Raw genomic sequence first — 23,851 nt, 5'->3', positions numbered from 1 at the left:
TGTGGCAGGGCATGGTGGCTCACGCCTGTAATGCCAACACTTTGGGAGGTCGAGGCAGGTGGATCACCTGAGGTCAGGAGTTCGAGACCAGCGCGGCTAACATGGCGAAATCCCGTCTCTACTAAAAATACAAAAATTAGTGGGGTGCAGTGGCGCGTGCCTGTAATCCCAGCTATTCAGGAGGCTGAAGCTGGAGAGTCTCTTGAACCTGGGAGGTGGAGGTTGCAGTGAGCCAAGATGGCGCCACTGCACTCCCACCTGGGCAACAGAGTGAGACCATGTCTCAAAAAAAGAAAAAAAAGAAAAAAAAAAAGACGAGAATGTGTTGGTAAAGAATACAGCATATTGAGGCAGACTTAAAATGCAAACTTTAGCGTGCCTGTAATCCCAGATAGGAGGCTGACGCAGGAGTATCTACTTGAACCTGGGAGGCAGCGGTTTCAGTGAGCCGAGATCGCGCCACTGCACTTCAGCCTGAGCGACAGAGCGAAACTCGGTCTCAAAAATAAATAAATAAATAAACAAAATAAAAAATAAATAAAACGTAAACTTTAAAGTTTTCACTGTCTAGTCTTTTTATTTAGCCAAATAAATCCTTATAAAATCATATAACAGGAAGAAATTTACATACCTGCTAACTTGCCTGTTTAAAAGACCGTATAAATATTAAATGGAATTCTTCCAGACGAGTAAATGTCTATATTATGGTGAACCCTGAAAATATGAGACAGGTCTCAGTTAATTTATAAAGTTTATTTTGCCAAGGTTGAAGACGCGCACCCATGCGCACGCAGGTTCTCACAACAGATGCCCAAGATGGTCAGAGCATGTTTGGTTTTACACATGTTAGGGAGACGTGAGACATCAACATGAACATTGGTTTGGTCCAGAAAAGGCGGGACAACTCAAAGCAAAGGCAGGACAACTTGAAGTGGGGAGGGGGCTTCCAGGTCATAGGCAGATAAGAGACAAATGGTTGCATTCTTTTGAGTTTCTGATTACCCTTTCCAAAGGAGGCAATCAGACATGCATCTCAGTGAACAGAAGGGAGACTTTGAATAGAATGGGAAGCAGGTTTTCCCTAACCGGTTCCCAGCTTGACTTTTCCCTTTAGCTTAGTGATTTTGGGGCCCCAAGATTTACTTTCCTTTCACATTATTTTAGGAGATAGAGAGGTTTCATAGTTTCCTGTTCACAAATAACTCCAAGATTTTTAAAAATATATAGAAAATGTTCTTTTTTTCTTTTTTTTTTTTTTGAGACGGAGTCTCACTCTGTCACCCAGGCTGGAGTGCAGTGGTGCAATCTCGGCTCATTGCAAACTCTGCCTCCCAGGTTCAAACCATTCTCCTGCCTCAGCCTCCTGAGTAGCTGGGACTACAGGCGCCCCCCACCATGCCCGGCTAATTTTTTTTTGTATTTTTAGTAGAGACGGGGTTTCACCATGTTAACCAGGATGGTCTCGATCTCCTGACCTCGTGATGTGCCTGCCTCGGCCTCCCAAAGTGCTGGGATTACAGATGTGAGCCACCGCGCCCAGCCAGAAAATGTTATTTATTTTCAACTGCAGTATTCATTCATTAAACAGACATTGAGAATTTACTCTGAACTAGACATTTTACCTGATGCTGAGGATATAAATTAAGATTCTGTTCCTGCCCTTAAATAGAAATTCAGTTTACTACAGGTGCAAATGCCCACATGTGAGACATTTAATACATTGGGTAAGAAAGTTAGAATTCAGGAAGTTCCCAAAATGTTCAGATAAGCTAAAACAAGCCAGGTGAAATTAAATAGCAATACATTTATACACACTCAGGAGGGAAAAAAAGGAAAGTAAAAAGCCTGCTGGAGTATAAATGGGGAGAGATCAGGCTAAATAACTACAGATGTAAAAAAGACCCAGGGGATGCAGATGACACCAAATTTAGTAACCATGTGCACTTGTTGCCAAGAAAGCTAATTTTACGATGGATTAATAAAAATATGCAAAGTCCCCAAAATATTTCCAATTGATTTTGCATCAATCAGATCTCACAGAAGGCAGGGGGTTATCTTATTTGAAGTACAAATTAGAACATTTTCATGAGACAATCAAAAAGGTGAAGGATCTGAAAACAATATCAGTGAAGATTTGTCAAAGGGAATAATGATGTTTAGTCTGTAAAAGAAGCTTAAGTGGGACTTGATTGCTGTTTTTAAGTCTTTAAAGAGCTAGTGTGACAGAGATTGCTAGCTGCTTTTCAGTACTCATTTCCTTTGTAGTCCTTAGCAATGGAACCCTGCTTTTTAGTGGGGCACTTTGAAATTTCCCACCCTCCTTTGAGATTAGATGGATCATGTGACTAGGCTGTGGATGTTGATATATCAGCATAAGTGGTTTGCAAGACTGCCGGGAAGTCTCCTTAATGAGAGGGGTGTGCTCTTTGGCTTTTACTCCTTTGTTCTGCTGCATGTAGCAGGGTCCTGACTGGCACTCTAGCAGCTATTCTGGATTGCAAGGGCAAAAGTTATGCTCCAGGAACAGTGGAGGGCAAAATGGAAGAAGTCTGGATTCCTCACCAGTTCATTGCAGTTGTCATGTCGGCCCAATATTGCCTACCTCTGTACGTCTTTTACATGAAAATAAATAAAATTTCATTTTGTTTAAGACACTGCTGTTTGGGGTTTCTTTTGTATGTAGTTGAACTTTGGGTACAAAAAAAAACACATGTTTTCTAAGACTTAAACATTTTTATTTTTGGCCAGGCGCGGTGGCTCATGACTGTAATCCCAGCATTTTGGGAGGCCGAGGTGGGCAGATCACAAGGTCAGGAGTTCAAGACCAGCCTGACCAACATGGTGAAACCCTGTCTCTACTAAAAATACAAAAATTAGCCTGCTGTGGTGGCGCATGCCTGTAGTCCCAGCTACTCGGGAGGCTGAGGCAGGAGAATCGCTTGAACCCAGGAGGCGGAGGTTGCAGTGAGCCAAGATCACACCACTGCACTCCAGCCTGGGTGACAGAGCAAGACTCTGTCTAAAAAAAAAAAAAGGACTTAAACGTTTTCAAAAATGAAATGATCAGCCGGGCACAGCAGCTCACACAGTGGCACTTTGGGAGGCCGAGGCAGGCGGATCACCTGCGGTCAGGAGATAGAGACCATCCTGGCTAACATGGCAAAACCCCATCTCTTCTAAAAGTACGAAAATTAGCTGGGCGTGGTGGCACACGCCTGTAATCCCAGCTACTCGGGAGGCTGAGGCAGGAGAATCGCTTGAACCTGGGAGGCAGAGGTTGCAGTGAACCGAGATCGCGCCACTGCACTCCAGCCTGGGGGACAAGAGTGAGACTCTGTCTCAAAAAAAAAAAAAAAAAGAAAGAAAGAAAGAAAGAAATGATCTACTCTGTGATGCAGAGTTATCTATCTCTGTATCTGTTTAAATGGAGATATTCAAATGAAGATCTATTTAAATTTCTAGTTTCAGAAATGGTGACTATTCCAGGAGGTGAAGATAAAGAAGGTTACCAGACCTCTAAAGTTCCTATCAGCTCTTAAGATTACATGATTTCTCTGGCTGTGGGGATCAGTAGCTCTAAAACAATTAATTAAAATTACAATTTTAAAATTTAAAAAATTAAAGTTCCTTCTCCCTATTATGTTTGTGTCCAACTTGAGCTGGCTTAATGTTAGGCAGTCCCCTGGCCATGCTGCTCAGGATCACTTGATTCTATTTTGGAGTTAAACTTATTCTAAGACCAACACTTCTAAAGTAATAATTAGGCTGCATGATGTGGGTCACACCTGTAACCCCAGCACTTTGGGAGGCCGAGGAGAGAGGATCACTTGAGGCCAGGTATTTATCAAGACAGGGAAATTGCAATGGAGAAAACATAATGAACGCAGAGCCAGCAGTGTGGGAGATTGGAGTCTTATTATTACTCAAATCAGTCTTTAAAGACAATTTGTGGGGTAGGGGCTTGGGAAGTGGGGAGTGCTGATTGGTCAGGTTGGAGATGTAATCGTAGGGGAGGGCCAAGTGAGTTTTTCTTGCTGTCTTCTGTTCCTAGGTAGGATGGCAGAACTGGTTGAGCCAGATTACCAGTATGGGTGGTGTCAGCTGATCCATCCAGTGCAGGGTCTGCAAAATATCTCAAGCACTGATGTTAGGTTTTACAATAGTGATGTTATCCCCAGGAGCAATTTGGGGAGGTTCAGACTCTTGGAGCCAGAAGCTGCATGGCCCCTAAACCCTAATTTCTAATTTTGTAGCTAATTTGTTAGTCCTGCAAAGGCAGACTGGTCCCCAGGCAAAAAAGGACTATTATCAATTTCATTTCGGAGTCAAGCCATGAACTGAATTCCTTCCCAAAGTTAGTTCCACCTACGCCCACGAATGAACAAGGACAGCTTAAATGTTAGAAGGAAAGTGGAGTTGATTAGGTCTGATCTCTTTCACTGTCATAATTTACTTAGTTATAATGTTTGCAAAGTTGGTTTCAAGACAAGCCTGAGCAACATGCAAGACCCTGTTGCCGCAAAAAAAAATTTTAAAAATTAGCTCCGTGTGGTGGTGCACACCTGTAGTCGTAGCTACTCAGGAAGGAGGCTGAAGCAGGAGGATTGCTTGAGCTTAGGAATTTGGGGTGGTAGTCAACTATGATCATGCCACTGCACGCCAGCCTGGGTGACAGAGCAAGATCCAAGATCAGTCTCAAAAAAAAAAAAAAGTAATAATGAAGGAAAACCAAAGAACACATCAATGAACTCTTCAGCATAACTAGTAGCATAAAGAAAATCATAATTAACCTGAATAATATGAATAAAACAGGAGTTCAATTGAGGCCTTTCCTACATGCCTAGTACAGCTGGTGAATCAAGGTATAGTCCACAATGACTGCCCTGCTGAATTTTTTTTTATTTTTTAAAATGAGAATACTAACACCCCATCCTCTTTCCATCTTGCCTCTTCCATTCTACTTTCTAACTTCAATTAGTTATAACTTTACTTTTATATTAATTTTTTTACTATAAATATCTGTGTTTTGTCTATTAGTTGATTCTTTAAACACTTATTTCCTTGAAACAGTAACACCTATACATGGTAAGAGTCCAACCATGCAAAAAAATACAGAGGAAGATAAAGTCCCCCTTTCCATCCCAGACTGTGACACCTCTTCCTCAGAGAGAACCCGTTTTGATGTACTCTTTCAAAAATATTCTGAGGCTGGGTGCGGTGGCTCACGCCTGTAATCCCAGCACTTTGGGAGGCTAAGGGGGCAGATCACGAATTCAGGAGTTCCAGACCAGCCTGGCCAAGATGGCGAAACCCCGTCTCTACTAAAAATACAAAAATTAGCCAAGCGTGGTGGTGCATGCCTGTAATCCCAGCTACTCAGGAGGCTGAGGGAGGATAATCACTTGAACCCCGGGGGTGGAGGTTGCAGTGAGCCAAGATCGTGCCACTGCACTACAGCCTGGGCAACAGGGTGAGACTCTGTCTCAAAAAAAAAAAAAATATATATATATATATTATATATATATATATTTTGAACATGTATAGGCAGCTAGAAATAATATATATATACACACAAGTATACATGAAAATATGTGAATGCTTTATTTATATTTGAACATTGACTTTTTTACTTAAAATATCTTTAAGATTGTTCTATATTGGTATAAATAGACATGCTTCATTCTTTTTGAAAAGTTCACGTACACCCTATTATATGTATGTGTGTGTGTGTTAATTTTAAAGGCTAAAAACCAATAACAGCAACAACAAAAATACAGATAAAAGTTTTAATTGTATTACAGAAAAATATTTTAGAAGCTTACATTTAGAACTCAATTTGTTCAATTCAGCAAACATTGAATAAGCATCTACTGCCAGGCGTGGTGGCTCACACCTGTAATCCCAGCACTTTGGGAGGCCAAGGTGGGAGGATCATCTGAGGTCAGGAGTTCGAGATCAGTCTGGCCAACGTGGTGAAACCCCTGTCTCTACTAAAAAAATACAGAAATTAGCCGGGCATGCCAGCTACTCAGAAGGCTGACGCAGCAGAATCACTTGAACCCAGGAGGTGAAGGTTGCAGTGAGCTGAGATTATATCACTGCACTCCAGACTGGGCAATAAGACTGAAACTCTGTCTCAAAAAAAAAAAAAAAGAAAAAAAAAAGCATCTACTACATACGCAGGCCCCAATTACTTACTCTTTACTCTTTTTTTTTTTTTAACATAAAGTTGCAGCTTTAAACATCCATCTGATAACGGGGGGAAACGATAATAGCGGAGAAATAGCATTTGTACTTCAACTTTAAAATGTTAGATATATATGCTGGGCGTGGTGGCTCACACCCTTACACTTTGGGAGGCCAAGGCGAGTGGATCACCTGAGGTCAGGAGTTCGAGACCAGCCTGAACTATGTGGTGAAACCCCATCTCTACTAAAAATACAAAAATTGGCCAGGTGTGGTTGTGTGCTCCTGTAGTCCCAGCTACTCAAGAGGCTGAGATGGGAGAATTACTTGAACCTGGGAGGTGGAGGTTGCAGTGAGCCAAGATCGAACCACTGCACTCCAGCCTGGGCAACGGAGCAAGATTCCATCTCAATAAATAAATAAACAGATAAATAAATAAATAAAATGTTAGATATATACATATTGTTGGCTGTATCTCTATAGTCACTTTGCTTCAAGACACTATGTGTTGTCACGTGCGTGTGTGTGTGTGTTCCTTTCCTTATCCATATGAGTACTTTTCTGGAGTAGGCTCACATTTTTTGTTCCTATTTCCTTCCTCCACTTCTCAATCCACTGCAGCTTGGCTTTTCAGCCCATTAATCCCAGTAAAATTGCTTTTACCAGAATCATTCATGACCTCTTACTTGCATAAGCATTTAAGTCTTATCTCTCTTGGCCTGGTGACCCTGTTTCTCTTTGCATCTCTCTATACCCCTGGTTTCAGTAAAGCACAGTCTCCTAGTTCTCTTCCTATTTCTCAATTCCTTTTAACTCTCTTTCATGGATTTTTTTTTCCTCTTTTACACACTTTAATATTGGTGTTCCCTTGTTTTTATTTATTTATTTATTTATTTATTTATTTATTGATCATTCTTGGGTGTTTCTCACAGAGGGGGATTTGGCAGCGTCATAGGACAATAGTGGAGGGAAGGTCAGCAGATAAACAAGTGAACAAAGGTCTCTGGTTTTCCTAGGCAGAGGGCCCTGCGGCCTTCCGCAGTGTTTGTGTCCCTGGGTACTTGAGATTAGGGAGTGGTGATGACTCTTAACGAGCATGCTGCCTTCAAGCATCTGTTTAACAAAGCACATCTTGCACCGCCCTTAATCCATTCAACCCTGAGTGGATACAGCACATGTTTCAGAGAGCACAGGGTTGGGGGTAAGGTCACAGATCAACAGGATCCCAAGGCAGAAGAATTTTTCTTAGTACAGAACAAAATGAAAAGTCTCCCATGTCTACCTCTTTCTACACAGACACGGCAACCATCCGATTTCTCAATCTTTTCCCCACCTTCCTCCCTTTCTATTCCACAAAACCGCCATTGTCATCATGGCCTGTTCTCAATGAGCTGTTGGGTACACCTCCCAGACGGGGTGGTGGCCGGGCAGAGGGGCTCCCCACCTCCCAGTAGGGGCGGCCGGGCAGAGGCGCCCCTCACCTCCCGGACGGGGCGGCTGGCCGGGCAGGGGGCTGACCCCCCTACCTCCCTTCCGGACGGGGCGGCTGGCCGGGCGGGGGGCTGACCCCCCCACCTCCCTCCCGGACGAGGTGGCTGCCAGGCGGAGACGCTCCTCACTTCCCAGACGGGGTGGCTGCTGGGCGGAGGGGCTCCTCACTTCTCAGACAGGGCGGTTGCCAGGCAGAGGGTCTCCTCACTTCTCAGACGGGGCGGCCAGGCAGAGACGCTCCTCACTTCCAGGATGTGATGGCGGCCAGGAAGAGGCGCTCCTCACTTCCCAGGTGGGATGGCGGCCGGGCAGAGACGCTCCTCACTTTCCAGACTGGGCAGCCAGGCAGAGGGGCTCCTCACATCCCAGACGATGGGCGGCCAGGCAGAGACGCTCCTCACTTCCCAGACGGGGTGGCGGCCGGGCAGAGGCTGCAATCTCGGCACTTTGGGAGGCCAAGGCAGGCGGCTGGGAGGTGGTTGTAGCGAGCCGAGATCACGCCACTGCACTCCAGCCTGGGCGCCATTGAGCACTGAGTTAACGAGACTCTGTCTGCAATCCCGGCACCTCGGGAGGCCGTGGCTGGCAGATCACTCGCGGTTAAGAGCTGGAGACCAGCCCCGCTGACACAGTGAAACCCCGTCTCCACCAAAAAAATACGAAAACCAGTCAGGTGTGGCAGCGCGCGCCTGCAATCGCAGGCACTGCGCAGGCTGAGGCAGGAGAATCAGGCAGGGAGGTTGCAGTGAGCTGAGATGGCAGCAGTACCGTTCAGCTTCGGCTCGGCATCAGAGGGAGACTGTGGAAAGAGAGGGAGAGGGAGACCGTGGGGAGAGGGAGAGGGAGAGGGAGACCGTGGGGAGAGGGAGAGGGAGAGGGAGAGGGAGAGCGTTCCCTTGCTTTTCATTCTCAGCTCATTATACTTTTCATCTTGTATGCTCTTCTTGTGTGGCTTATTTAGGTCTTTCTATGGTCTGAATGTATGTGTTCCCCCGGAATTCATATGTTGGAACTTAGTACCCATTGTGATTGTATTAAGAGGTGGGGCCTTTTGGGAAACGATTAAGGCATGAGTGGGGTTAGTGCCCTTATAAAAGATGTTGAAGGGAACTGCCTTGCCTCTTCTGCCTTGTGAGGACACAGCAACAAGGCAACATCTATGAAGCAGAGAATGCTCCCCAGACACCAAATCTGCTGATTCCCTGATCTTGGACTTGCCAGCCTCCAGAACTGTGAGAAATAAGTTTCTATTGTTTGTAAATGACCCAGTCTAAGGTATTTTGTTATGCAGCCTGAATGGACTAAGACAGGTCTTACAACCTTGGTTAGCTACAATCAATCACTAGCAACTCCTCTCTCTCCAGTGCTGATATTAATTTTATATCCAACTGCATATTGGATATCTCACTATGGAGTACCCAATATATGCAGAAATGAATTCATTCTTTTTTTTTTTTTTTTTTTTGAGACAGAGTTTAGCTCTTGTTACCCAGGCTAGAGTGCAATGGCGCCATCTTGGCTCACCGCAACCTCTGCCTCCAGGGTTCAAGTGATTCTCCTGCCTCAGCATCCCGAGTAGCTGGCATTACAGGCATGCACCACCATGCCCAGCTAATTTTGTTTAGTAGAGATGGGGTTTCTCCATGTTGGTCAGCCTGGTCTCGAACTCCCAACCTCAGGTGATCTGTCTGCCTTGGCCTCCCAAAGTGCTGGGATTACAGGCGTGAGCCACTGCACCCGGCGACTCATCCTTTTTGTCCCATAAAATGGCAAGTCTTCAGTATTCATCATCTCAGTTGTTGACACAATCATCTATCCAGACACCCAAGCCAAAATCCTTGTATCAGATTAAATTCATCCCTTCCTTTTGTCTTTCTATATTCAGTTGGTCCCCAGATTTTGCTAATTTTAGCTGCTAAATATTTCTATCTGTCCCTGCCTCTAGCCTTGCTATCACTGCTGTAATTTAAGCCTCATCATTTCTTGATTACTTCGATAGTGTCCTTTTTTTGAGGGGGGGGTACAAATTCTATTCCATCTAAAATACCAGTTGGACCCAATCTCCTGCTTAGATCTCTCTGATCCTGTTTCATTATCTGTAAATTGCCTGACCCTTTCGAATGCTATAAAAGACTTAATGTGATTCAGAACTTGCCTAACTCTGAGTTCGCTTCATGTTCTAGGAATACAAAACCGTTTTTAGTTCTCTGACATAACATCTTAATTCAATATTCTTTGCCTTTCCCATACTATTTTCTGTATCTGGAATGCTCATATTTTCCTTTATAAATAGTACTTTTTTTTTGAGATGGAGTCTTGCTCTGTCACCCAGGCTGGAGTGCAGTGGCGTGGTCTCAGCTCACTGCAATCTCCACCTCCTGGGTTTAAGTGATTCTCCTGCCTCAGCCTCCTGAGGAGCTGGGACTACAGGTGCATGCCACCATATCCAGCTAATTTTTGTATTTTTAGTAAAGACAGGGTTTCACCATGTTGGCCAGGATGGTCTGAATCTCCTGACCTCGTGATCCTGCCCGCCTTGGCCTCCCAAAGTGCTGGGATTACTGGTGTGAGCAACCACGACCGGCATAAACAGTGCTTTCTCTATCCTGTTTAAGAAATGTTTGACTACCTGAAATTATAAAAGTGTTATTGTTTTACCTTTTACATTGAGGTCCACAACGTATTTTGATTTTTTTTTTCAGTATGAGTAGGCATCAAGGTTACTTTCTTTCCACATGATATGCATTGCCCCAGCATTACTTATTGACATGTCAAGTTTTCTCCACATTACTACAGTGTCACCTTTGCATAAATAAAACGTTCACATAAGCATCTGTTTGGGAACTCTATTCAGATCCATTTTTCTATTTTCTATCCTTACGCCAGTACCACAATAATTTTTATAGATGCTTTAGCAGTAATATCTGGGGGTATAAATCCTCCAACTTTGTTCTTTTTCTAGATTGTCTTGGTTGTTCTTGACCTTCCCAATTTCCATATAAATTTTGGAATCAGCTTGCAATTTAATACACACACACACACACACACTCACACCCTGCTGGTATTCTAGTAGAGATTAGCCTAAATCTACTAAATCAATTTGGGTAGAACAGTATCTTTAGAATATCTAGTCTTCCAGGCCGGGCACCGTGGCTCATGCCTGTAATCCCAGCACTTTGGGAGGCCGAAGCGGGTGGATCATAAGGTCAGGAGTTCGAGACCAGCCTGACCAACATGGTGAAATCCCATCTCTAGGCCGGGTATGACGGCACATGCCTGTAATCCCAGCACTTTGGGAGGCCGAGGCGGGTGGATTACTTGAGGTCAGGAGTTCGACACCAGCCTGGCCAACATGGTGAAACCCTGTCTCTACTAAAAATACAAAAATAAAAAATTAAAAAAAAAATAAAAAAATAAAAATACAAAAATTAGCCGGGCATGATGGCAGGCACCTGTAATCCCAGCTACTTGGGAGGCTGAGGCAGGAGACTCACTTGAACCCAGGAGGCGGAAGTTACAGTGAGCCAAGATTGTGCCACTGCACTCCAGCCTCGGTGACAGAGCAACATTCTGTCCAAAAACAAAACAAAACAAAACAAAACAAAACAAAACCATCTCTACTAAAAGTACAAAAATTAGCCGGGCGTGGTGGTGCATGCCTGTAATCCCAGCTACTCAGGAGGCTGAGGCAGGAGAATTGCTTGAACCCAGGAGGCAGAGGTTGCAGTGAGCTGAGATCATGCCACTGCACTCTAGCCTGGGTGACAGAGCAAGACTCAGTCTCAAAAAAAAGAAAAAAAAAAAAAGAGTATCTAGTCTTCCAATCCATGAGTACAGCCATTCATTTGGGTCTTTAATTTTTCTCAATAATATAATTTTCAGTATAGAGTTCTTACACATCTTTCATAAGATTTATTCCTAAGAGTAGTGGGCTGAATCACATCCCCAAAGACATGAGGTGTTAATCCTTGGAACCTATAAGTGTTACCTTATTTGAAAAAAGGGTCTTTGCAGATGTGATTAGGGTAAGGATCTTGAGACAAGGAGATGATCTTGGATTATCCAGGTGGGCCCTAAATATCATCACATTGTCCTTATATAAGAGAGGTAGAGGCTGGAGTGATGTGGCTTCAAGCCAAGAAATGTCAGCAGACATCAGAAACTGGAAAAAGCAAGGAACAGATTCTTACTCAGAGCCTCTGGAGGGAGCACATCTCTGTTGACACCCTGACTTCAGACTTCTGGTCTCCAGAACTGAAAGAATACGTTGTTTTTTTGTTTTTTTGTTTTTGAGACGGAGTCTCGCTCTGTCACCCAGGCTGGAATGCAGTGGGGCCATCTCAGCTCATTGAAACCTCTGCCTCCCAGGTTCAAAGGATTCTCCTGCCTCAGCCTCCTGAGTAGCTGGGACTAGAGACACATGCCACCACGCCTAGCTAATTTTTGTATTTTCAGTAGAGACAGGGTTTCACCATGTTAGCCAGGATGGTCTCCATCTCCTGACCTGGTGATCCGCCCACCTCAGCCTCCCAAAGTGTGAGCCACCGTGCCTGGCCATAAGTTTGTTTTAAATCACAGAGTTTGTGGTATTTGTTACAATGGCCATAGGAAACTCAAACACTAGATATTTGAAATTGTTGATGCGTTTGTATACCATTTTTTAAAAATTCATTTTCTCTTTTTTTTTTGAGATGGAGTCTTACTCTGTTTCCCAGGCTGGAGTGCAGTGGCGTGATCTCGGCTCACCGTGAACTCCGCCTCCCAGGTTCAAGCGATTCTCCTGCCTCAGCCTCCCAAGTAACTGGGATTATAGGCGTGCACCACCATGCCTGGCTAATTTTATTTATTTATTTAGAGACAGAGTTTCACTCTTGTTGCCCAGGCTGGAATGCAACAGCAGAATCTCAGTTCACTGCAACCTCTGCCTCTCAGGTTCAAGTGATTCTCCTGCCTCAGCCTCCTAAGTAGCTAGGATTACAGGCACCCACCACCACGCCTGGCTAATTTTTGTATTTTTAGTAGAGACAGGGTTTTACCATGTAGGCCAGGCTGGTCTCGAACTTCTGACCTCAGGTGATACGCCTGCCTCAGCCTCCCAAAGTGGTGGGATTACAGGCATGAGCCACCATGCCTGGCCAAAAACTCATTTTCTAATTGTTTAATGCTAGCACATAAAAGTTTAATTGATTTTTATAGCTAACTGTACCCAGCAACTTGCTTAAAATCACTTAATACTAAGTGTGTAGATTATTGTAATTTTATGCATAAAATGATAGACTATCATGCTTTCTCTAGACAACACGTTTATGTATTTCTTTCCAATCCTTATACATCTTTCCTTGCCTTTATGCATTGCTGGAATCTGTAGTACAATACTGAAGTACATCCTATCTTTTGACTTTATAACTATGAGAAAGTATTCTGTTCCAAATTTAAAATATGCACCCAGTAAAACTTTCAAAAATACAGTAAAAACACCAGCCAAAAAAATAAACAACAGCCTTCTAGTTAAATCCAAAGGCCTTTTCTTAAGCCCTTCTCATGATTCTGCATCAGTGGACACTGTTTATTAACCCATTTTTTTTTTTTAGTTTTTTTGAGACAGAGTCTCGCTGTCACCAGGCTGGAGTGCAGTGGCATGATCTTGGCTCACTGCAATCTCCGCCTCCCGGGTTCAAGCGATTCTCCTGCCTAAGCCTTCTGAGTAGCTGGGATTACAGGAGCCTGCCACCACATCCAGCTAATTATTGTATTTTTAGTAGAGACGGGGGTTTCACCATGTCGGCCAGGATGGTCTCGATCTCCTGACCTCATGATCCGCCTACCTCGGCCTCCCAAAGTGCCAGGATTACAGGCGTGAGCCACCGCGCCTGGCCTATCAAGCCATTCTAAAGCATTCGTTCCATGTCCAGCTTCTTCTTTCCTCTTCTAACCCATTACAGTCAGGCATTTCCAAGATTTCGCCTTAGACCTTTTCTCTTTGTATATTAGTCCTTGTTAGCTATTGGGAAACATTTTAAGGTCCATTATTATTCAGAACCAGGCCAGCTTCAGGTGCTTTTCTTCAGGAACAAAACAGAAACCTATTATACTTTCCTGTTTAAAAAATGCTATACTCTCCCCTCGCCCAGGTTCTTTTCCTAACTGTGGAATGCAGTCTTCTCTGCGTCTGCCCTTTTGTGCTGTGCTCGAATGGAATCTTCTCACTTTACAGGTTTTACTAATAAACAGAAGTTACAAAGGTCCCTAAATCTTTCCAACGTTTTGGTTCCTGATCTATATGCAGATTCCCTTCTGCAGGAAACTGCATGGAGTGCCACAACGTTGGGTGTTAGAAAGCTGGCTGGCTCAGAGGCCTCAGAGTGAAGAGCATTTGACAGGGTCTAGCTTTTGTGTTACAGGACCAAAGAAGCTGAATCATGTTCATTAGAAACTGCTGCATAAAGACCAACATACCAGTGTATTAATTTGTAATGAAAAATAACGACTGTCAAGGAAAATGGCTATTCATTTCATTTGGCCAGGGCATTCTCTCCTTGTAGGAAAACTATACGGGAATTATTCAGAACTGCATTTATTGAGAAAAGGAACAGAATAAAAGGTCCAGTTTTATGATTCAAATATTTAATGGAATCACATTAAGCTTTAATAGAGAGATGAGACTATCTGTACTACTAGAACCAGATAGTTTTGTACACACACAGGAGACTTTTCACTTCAGAAATATTTACTTCCCAGGGTTTTCTTGGCTCAATTCCTGAGTTAGATATATTATTTCTCTCAGTAAGGTTTGCTCTGGCCAGAGACGTTCATTTCTGGTTTGATCCACTCTGGATTGACCCATAATAGAATTATTACAAGACAGTATTTTCAAGTGTTTGGAGAGTATCTGCTGAACCCCAATACCGCTCAGCATACATCTGCATACTAGAGGCTCACAGTTAAATCCTCACTTATTTCTACTTATTCGTCAGTGGGGGGGAAGGAATGAGAAAAAGAGGAAAAGAAAATCATAAACAGCCCCCAATGCCAGGCGGCCTGGCACGCAGCAGATGCCCTCAAATCTGGTGAAGGAATAAACGCAGTTTCCTACTCCTTTCGCCGAATGCAATTCAGAAAAGCATTACAGAGCACAACTCCTTCCAGGCTGGAAACGCTGCCAGAAAGCAGCTCTCGCTTCACCTCTGCCGGGGGACTCCGCCCTCTCCCCCAGCGCTCCAAGCGGAGACCGCAGGTCAGCAAGAACTGAAAACGCGTCTACTGGGCCAGGTCTCATGTTTATCTTATTTCCCCCTCACTCCACAGCACTCACTCCCCAGCTATTAAAACAGAGAAGAAAAAAAAGGAAAGAACGATGGTAAGAACAAGACAGTAGGGTTAGGATCGGGGAGAGGGGCTTCAGCAAAAAACAGTTGCATCGCTCAGCCCCGGAAACTCATCCCGTCATCCCCAGACTCTCTCTCGGGAACTGGGCCCCACTTCAGAGATCCAGAAACAAAAATTGTAGCGTCGAGATGGTTAGGGCCGAGTCTACTTCTTTCGCCGGTTGGGCCTCAGAGCCCCAAGGCCGCCCTGCTATACTGCGCGACTGCACCGCGGACCAGAGCGCGCCCCCAGCTCGAGGCTGCCAGCGGACACCAGGAAACTGAGCGGCCTGCGGGTCCATACATCTGAGGAACGCCGCGCTCAGGCCCGTGCCTGCAGCCCGGTCCGCAGAGGGGGGGCCGCTCCCCCCGGTCGCCCAGTCGGGTCGCGCCGGTCCTTTCTCAGGGTGACCGCGTTCCTTCCGCCCAGAGAGGGCAAAGAGTCCCGCTCCCTCGTGTGCACCTCCCGCCCGAGCTCCGGAGCGCCCCCTAGGAAGAAAGCCCGAGCGGCGGCCACGCCTCGGTGGCGATTTTATTAGCGCTTGGTTGGGGTGGCCCGGCTGCCTGCGAGCGGGGTTTCCCCGCCCCTCCCCCCTTCCCCTCCCCCCAGGCGGCCGGAACCTCCCTGCGGGGCGGAGTGATACCGGCGGCGGCGTAGAGCTCGGCGCGGCCGAGGGGCGCCCGGGACTGCGCGGGGCGGGCGGCGGCGGAGGGAGGAGGGGAGAGAGGCGGGGCCGGGGCGGGTTGTTGTGAGGCGACTGCGCTACTGCCGGAGCGGGGCGGTTATGGCGGCTCCGTATTAACAGCCTCCTCCTCCTCCGCCGCCGCCGCCGTCTCCTCCTCCTCCTCCTTTCCCTCCCGCCCGCGCTCTAAGCCATCTCCGCCTTCACCCTGACGCTTGCCTCTTCCCCTCACCTTTCCCCCTCCCCTGTTCTACCATGCCCGGCATGATGGAGAAAGGGCCCGAGTTACTGGGGAAGAACCGATCGGCCAACGGCAGCGCCAAGAGCCCGGCAGGCGGCGGCGGCAGCGGCGCCTCGTCCACCAACGGCGGGCTGCACTACTCAGAGCCCGAGAGCGGCTGCAGCAGCGACGACGAGCACGGTGGTAGCCTCGAACTCCTCCCCGCCAGCCCGCCTGCCCCCCTCCCTCTTCCCCTCCCCCAGCCCCCTCCCCTCGCCGCTCTCCCGCCCTCCCTCCCCTCAGAGCCTGGGCGCTGCGGTAGCCTCGAACTCCCGGTGCAGTGCAGCAGCACCCCCGCGACCCCCCGTCCTTCCGCCCTCGACCAATCCTCCGCCTTCCCCCCCCCCCGCTCCCCGCCCCCCATCCGCTGCCATCTCCCGGAGTGCCCCGAGTTAATATCTTCCCATCCACCCGCCGCTTCTTTCCTCCATCTAGCGATTTTTATTTTTTATTAAGTGTCTCTTCCTTTTTCTTTCTTTTCTTCTTTTTTATTTTTTATATATATTTTTTGGCATTGCTTTGCAGATGTTGGGATGAGAGTCGGAGCCGAATACCAAGCTCGGATCCCTGAATTTGATCCAGGTAGATATATTTGCTTAAGCAAAATCTCATATCCCCTTTCCTGGGCTTGGTTTGGGGTGGACGGGCTAGGGGTCCGGGCATGGGGCCGGGAGGGGATGCGGGGTTGGGCTGGGCAGGCATCCGTGGCGGGGAGGCTGTCAGGCTTGGCCGGGCTGTGACACTGGGCGTGTGGGCAGATGTGTGCACTGCAAGGTTAACATGGTTCCCTTCGGAGGCCACTTGCCCGCTGGTGGCATCGCCTTCCTAACCTTTGAGCCTGGAGCAGGGTCGGGGTGAGCAGAGGGAGACGGCCCTTGGCGGAGTCCAGGGTCCCAGGCCGCGGGCTGGAGGAGCAGGCGTGCGGACTGTATGGACGAACCGTGCAAATGTCAATTGCCACCTCGCTCGCCCCGGCGCCGAGGGCCGCGCTCTGTCGGGCGGGCGGCAGAGGCCAGGGCGGCTGTCACCGGCCGGGGAAGCCAAGAGCGAGCCCTGCCGACCTGTGCACAGCCGAGATTGTCTCTTTTCTTTCTTTTTGGCTAGGTGGTGTAGCTTTGGTCGCGGCAGCTCTGCGGAGTGCAGGAGCCGCGGAGAAAAAGGGGTGGGGGAAGGGGGTGGGGAGACGCCAGCGGCAGGCACACCTCGCTCGCCAGCCAGCTCTGGGAAGTTAGACCACAGGACAGTGGCTGCAGCTGCCAAGGAGACATTTTCTCCCCGACCAGCCAGGTTCCAGCGTCCTCTGCCAACCCAGCTTGCGGGCTCCCTGTCTACTTTTCTCCAAACAGGCTCCCCGTTGGTCACGAGATTTGAGCCTGTGCAGGGATTGGGCGAGAGTTCCGCATATGGAGGCGCCCTTGCTGGAGCCTCTCGGAGTGGAGCGCGTTTCCTTCTCCCCACCCTGCCCGAGACCTTTCTCAGTTAAGGCTTTGGACAGACTTTGAAAGGGACCCACCTTTTTTTTTCCTCCTTACAGTTTGTCAGTTTTTGCCCAGTGCCCATAATATTGCGTTTGTGTCAGACGTTGGATTTCTATGTTAGATATTAAAGAGCTTACTTGTATTTTCTTGGGGAGAAACAATGTTTAATTATTAGGATACAGAGGCGTGTTTTTTTGTTCCTCCTCTCCCCATTAAGACAATGCAAAATGATATTTACCAACCATTTGGATTTCAGATAGCAGCTCTTCCTCCTGTCCCAAGTGAGGACGATGAAAAGTAATGAGTCGGGACAGTCTCATTTTTTAATAGGTGAAAACAGTGATGCAAGAGTGTTCACTAGATTTGGGTTGCCTTCTAAATGACTGGCTGGGAATACATTTTATTCAAAGACTATCAGTGTGTATACTGATGGGCTTCAAAGAAAATTATTGATGTTGCTAGTAGGTGAATGGCACTTTCACACCACTCTGCTCCCTTTGGGTTTACATGACATTTGGAAAGAGTACATTTTGGCTTTAAGAGACTGAATTCAGGCCAGGCGCGGTGGCTCACGCCTGTAATCCCAGCACTTTGGGAGGCTGAGGCGGGTGGATCACGAGGTCGGGAGATCAAGACCATCCTGGCTAACACGGTGAAACCCCGTCTCTACTAAAAATACAAAAAATTAGCCGATCGTGGTGGCACGCACCTGTAAACCCAGCTACTCGGGAGGCTGAGGCAGGAGAATCATTGCTTGAACCCGGGAGGCGGAGGTTGCAGTGAGCCGAGATCACGCCATTGCACTCCAGCCTGGGCAACAGAGTGAGACTCCATCTCAAAAAAAAAAAAAAAAAAAAAAAGCTGAATTCAATTCCTAACTCCCAACTCTTCTTTTTGTGGTCTGAGCAAGCCACAGGCTTTCCCTGAGCCTCAGTATTCCTAACTATAAAAACTTTTTTTTTTTTTTTTGAGGTGAAGTCTTACTCTGTCGCCCAGGCTGGAGTGCAGTGGCGTAATCTCGGCTCACTGCAACCTCTGCCTCCCGGGTTCAAGCGATTGTCCTGCCTCAGCCTCCTGAGTAGCTGGGACTATAGGCACACGCCACCAAGCCTGGCTAATTTTTGTATTTTTAGTAGAGATGGGGTTTCACTGTGTTGGCCAGGCTGCTCTCGAACTCCTGACCTCGTGATCTGCTGCCTCGACCTCCCAAAGTGCTGGGATTACAGGTATGAGCCACCACGCCCAGCCTATAAAAACTAATGGAATTCTTGCCAGGATTAAATGATGGGCATATGGCAATTATTCTATAAACATTAAAATTTGTAATTATGAAGAATTATTCTGGATATATTCACACCTTTCTGATTTGGAGCTTTCATTGGGAGTCTGTGTTTTTTTTTTGGTAGTGATAGTTATTTCCAAATTATACCTCAGCAGCTACAATTATTTTTTAAGTTAATAAACATACCTATATTTTTGCCCCAGTGGGTAGATTTCTGAGTCAATATTTATTTCATAGACAACTATATACAGTTGGATTAGTGGTCTTGTGTTTAAGAGCCAGACTTAATGCTGGAACAAACTTGTACATGCCATAGCATTACATTGGAAAGCATTGATCTGATCATTGGAAAGCGTCTTTTTTGTTTCAGGATAAACACTGGAACAAATTTCAAAATTTTGAGAATAATCACTTAAACAGAATAATATTAATGTGATTTTACATGGCCACTGGTTTTTTTTTTTTTGAAGAAGCTATTTTTATATTTATTTTTTAAACAACTTTTTTTTTTATTATTATACTTTAAGTTTTAGGGTATATGTGCACAATGTGCAGGTTAGTTACATATGTATACATGTGCCATGCTGGTGTGCTGCACCCATTAACTCGTCATTTAGCATTAGGTATATCTCCTAATGCTATCCCTCCCCCCTCCCCCCACCCCACAACAGTCCCCAGAGTGTGATGTTCCCCTTCCTGTGTCCATGTGTTCTCATTGTTCAATTCCCATCTATGAGTGAGAACATGCGGTGTTTGGTTTTTTGTCCTTGTGATAGTTTACTGAGAATGATGATTTCCAATTTCATCCACATCCCTACAAAGGACATGAACTCATCATTTTTTATGGCTGCATAGTATTCCGTGGTGTATATGTGCCACATTTTCTTAATCCAGTCTATCATTGTTGGACATTTGGGTTGGTTCCAAGTCTTAGCTATTGTTAACCAACTTAATTGACAATAATATTTTGCCTATTTTGAAACCTAAGTAGAATATTTGAGGAGGAAAAAAATCACTGAAATGTTACTATTTTTAAAGTCATTGAAGTCATTTTCAATTTATTTACTCAGACTGTAATTGAATTTTATTATTAGAATAAGGATAAACATCACTTTCTGTAAGTTCACTTAACTCATTTTCTGCTTAATAGTCTTCTACAGAAGCATGCCAAACCTAAGGACACAATTAAAACTAGCTACCATTTAAACTTAGGAGGGCTTTTCTTATCTGGTAAAAGCTAATCTTATCAATCAAATGTAGATTATCAGTTATTGGGCATTTTTTACAGGGAAATACTGGGCCTATGTCATTCAACATTATACTGCTGATCTATTCTTATAAGTGTTGTGCTGTTGTGTGAAGTTTTTCACATCAGTATAATTAGGTGAGAATATAAACACATTACCTTGGGAAAAATAATAGATGAAAAGTTTTTTGTGTTTTTTTTTTGTTTGTTTGTTTGTTTTAGGCAGAGTCTTGCTCTGTCCCCCAGGCTGGAGTGCAGTGGTGCGATCTTGGCTCACTGCAACCTCCACCTCCTGGGTTCAAGCAATTCTGCCTCAGCCTCCCAAGTAGCTGGGACTACAGGCACATGCCACCATGCCCGGCTAATTTTGTTTTTTGTATTTTTGTAGAGAAAAGGTTTCACCATGTTGGCCGGGCTAGTCTTGAACTCCTGGTCTCAGGTCATCCGCGTGCCTTGGCCTCCCAAAGTGTTGGGATTATACGGTTGAGCCACCACACCCTGCCAAAAAGATATTTATTAATTATGGAAATTGAGAAATGGTTAGATCCTCTCTCTTCTCTTTCTCATTATCTTTGTCTCCTAAGCCACTCAATCCATCTTTATGGAGATTGTTGACCCATAGCTCTAGAAGTCATTTGGAAGAAAAATTCTTTGGGTGCTGAGACTGTAAAATCTGCTATGTAGAATGTAGAAAAATTGAGAGGATTTTTTACAGAGACTAATTTTATTGGAAAAGGTTATAGTGATGATGATAAGAGTTAAGCAGGTAAAGAATGAATTGGCCAGGGGCCATAGCTCATGGGTATAATCCCAGCTCTTTGGGAGGCTGAGGTGAGAGGATCTCTTGAGCCCAGGAGTTTGAGACCAGCCTGGGCAACATAGTGGGACCCCGTCTCCACACAAAATTCAAAAATTAGCCAAGTGTTGTGGCATAGCACATCTGTACTTCCAGCTACTTAGAAGACTGAGGTGGGAGATCACTTGAGTCCAGGAAGTTGAGGCTGCAGTAAGCTATGATGGCGCCACTGTACTATACCCTGGGTGACAGAATGAGACTTGGTCTCAAAAAAAGAAAGAATTATTAAAGTGATTATTTTAGGAAATATGAGAAGAATTGAGATTTATATTGGAATTACTGAAGTTAAGAGATTAGGAACAGTTTACCTTAATTATGGAACCATTGATAATAATGTCTTTACTAACTAGATTTCTGATTATTTTCTTTCCGTTCACTAGATCTTCCCAACTTTTATTTCGTGCCTACTAACTGTACTTACATCATGGGGAACAATTTTTGTGTGTAGAGCCTAATTTTTTATCATATGCCTTTAATCTAATATGGCATAATAACCTTGGATGAACTACCTGACTTCTCTAGGCCTTAGTTTTCTCGTTTGTAAAAGGTTGATGATGTTAAGTATATCACAAGATTAAGTGAAAATTAATGTGTGTAAAGTAGTGGTTTTCAAAATATTTTACTTACATATCCATGAAATAATTTTGAAAAAAGATTCACGTATTTTTAGTCGACATCTGTTGTCACTGAGTTTAAATAGTTGAAAAATATAATCTGTAGTGTATTGAAAATATTAAGTTTGATAATAAAATCTTTATCTGTATTTTAAATGTATCCAATTAAATATAAATACTACAGTGATGTGATAGTACTATTTTGTAAAATATGTAGACAAGCTTCTAACATTCTCAAAGTTTACATTGTTCCTTTTTGTCTTTGAAGTCATTTCCATGCATTTTCTCCACAGAATTTTATCGTATATAATTTTTTTTGTGCTTTAAAGTGCTTTATTGGGCCCGGCGCGGTGGCTCACGCCTGTAATCCTGGCACTTTGGGAAGCCAAGGCAGGTGGATCCCTTGAGGTCAGGAGTTCAAGACCAGCCTGGCCAACATGGCAAAACCCCATCTCTACTAAAAATACAAAAAATCAGCTGGGCGTGGTAGTGGGCACCTGTAATCCCAGCTACTTGGGAGGCTGAGGCAGGAGAATTGCTTGAACCTGGGAGGCGGCGGTTGGAGTGAGCCGAGATTGCACCATTGCACTCCAGCCTGGCAACAGAGCGAGACTCTGTCTCAAATAAATAAATAAAATAAAATAAAAGTGCTTTATTGATCACCTGTGAGTAAGGTTCTGAGTGTTAAATCTCTTCTGGCTTGAGTTATTACAATTAGTGCATAATTGATTAAAACTCTAGTAGTTATGGTGCCTTGAGTAAAGGAGGGTTTTCCTGACACCCTGTTTGAAACCCTGGAGGGTTTAAAATTTGGGGCCATGTACTCTTGTAAGATTTGGAATACATGAGAGATGGTGCCCTTTTATTTTTTTTTAAGTGAGAGAAGGGTATTTGTGAAGAGAGATGATGGAAGTAGAATGAATCTAACCTCTTATCATTTGACCACAGGTGAGTTTTCAGGCAGATTGTCTTGGGAAAGAGAAAATAGGGAAGCTAAAGTTGTGAAAATTGATTCTCTTAAAATTTTCTCATGCTCATGTACCCTGGGAAAGTCTTTGTTTACCCAAGTTTGAAGTTAGTACATATTAAGTATATAATTTAGAACCTAGTATATATAAATAGTAAAATGTTAAAATATATTTAGTACAGCTTAATATTCTCAATATTTAAGTTCTTTATATAGTATATTTGTTCCATGATCTTCGTCAAAGTCCTTATTTTTAATGTCTAGATTTTTATTTTTATTGATGTAGAAATCCTAGTTTATCGAATTACATTTTCCTTTCCTAGTTGTTGGTTTTCTCCAGTAGTCTTATAAATGCAAGACTCCAGTTAAAAGATCTAATAATTTCAAAGGGATTAACCTTTAAATGTTTTTATTTAAAACTGAAGACAACTGATTGTTCAACAATTTCATTTTCAGAACTGATAACGCTACTATAGTCTTTTAAAATTATGGTAGCTTGCTATCTAGGTTTTGGTTTTTTAATCTATTCAGAAGATAAGGTACTTCTAAGGCATGGTTGTTTTGTTGGTGAGTCAGGTTTGAGTCTCAGTACTGTTTCTAAATATCAGATAGTTTTGAGGTATAGTCTTAAATATTGTTACTGTTAAAGACAAAATAAACATGGGGTTAATGTCTATTCAATGTTTTAGTTCGTTCTGACTTTTACAATGAAAAAGGTAAAACTTATTGGACACAAAGTGTCCCAAGAGGTAGATAAGTTATTTTTAATAGCACATGTTACTTTCTCCTATTTTATAGGAAAGGAATCACGTCTGAATTGTGAGAAAAACATAATGGGTCATTACAGCTATTCAATTTCATTTTCAAGGGGTTGGTGAGAGAGGACATCAGCCATTTTTGAGATACAGCCCCTTGAGGATTTATTCATTTATTTTGTAGTTGATAAGGTGAGAAGAAGCCTTTTTAGGATAAAGAAGGAAGGAACTTAAGAAAGAACTGTCTTCAATAAGCATATACTAGTAATAATTAAGTGTTAGGTAATGCTTACCATATGCCACGTACTTACATTAATTCATTTAATTTTTGAGCAACTCTGTCAGGTAGGTACTTTCATCATCCATATTTTTAGAGAGAAGGAAAACTGAGGCACAGACAGATTAAATAGATTTATCCAAGGTGACACAGCTACCAAGTAGCAGAGCTGGTATTCAGACTCTGGGAGTTGGGCTCCGTAGTTCATATTCTTAACCATTGCACTGAAATATCCCTTACTTCCTGTATCAGTCATCTCTTGGGCCTAGTTGACACATATATAATTGAAAATAGTAGAGTCCAGTTCAGAGTTAGGGAAGGAAAATTGTGAAATGCTTAATTAGGCATTCTCTGCTATCAGACAGGATTGCT

The 23,851-nt window shown here is 44.4% G+C and overlaps 1 protein-coding gene across 5 annotated transcripts in view; it reads left to right on the top strand.

The window, feature by feature from the left end:
• The first annotated feature begins 15,729 nt into the window (after positions 1–15,729).
• Positions 15,730–23,851, top strand: part of RCOR3 (REST corepressor 3) — a 57,312-nt gene continuing 49,190 nt past the window's right edge. The window contains exons 1-2 of one of the 5 annotated variants that reach the window (XM_031015454.3): positions 15,730–16,148; positions 16,530–16,586. In XM_031015454.3, coding sequence (XP_030871314.2) covers positions 15,980–16,148; positions 16,530–16,586 — 226 coding nt within the window. In that variant the 5' untranslated portion in view covers positions 15,730–15,979. Of the gene's footprint in view, positions 16,149–16,529; positions 16,587–23,851 lie in introns of those variants that run through there. The other 4 variants (XM_031015460.3, XM_031015458.3, XM_055370750.2 and 1 more) reach the window with 4 other exon arrangements.

This window comes from Gorilla gorilla, chromosome 1, assembly GCF_029281585.2.
Source record: "Gorilla gorilla gorilla isolate KB3781 chromosome 1, NHGRI_mGorGor1-v2.1_pri, whole genome shotgun sequence".
Lineage (NCBI taxonomy): Eukaryota > Metazoa > Chordata > Mammalia > Primates > Hominidae > Gorilla > Gorilla gorilla.
This window is presented reverse-complemented; position numbering and strand designations above follow the sequence as displayed.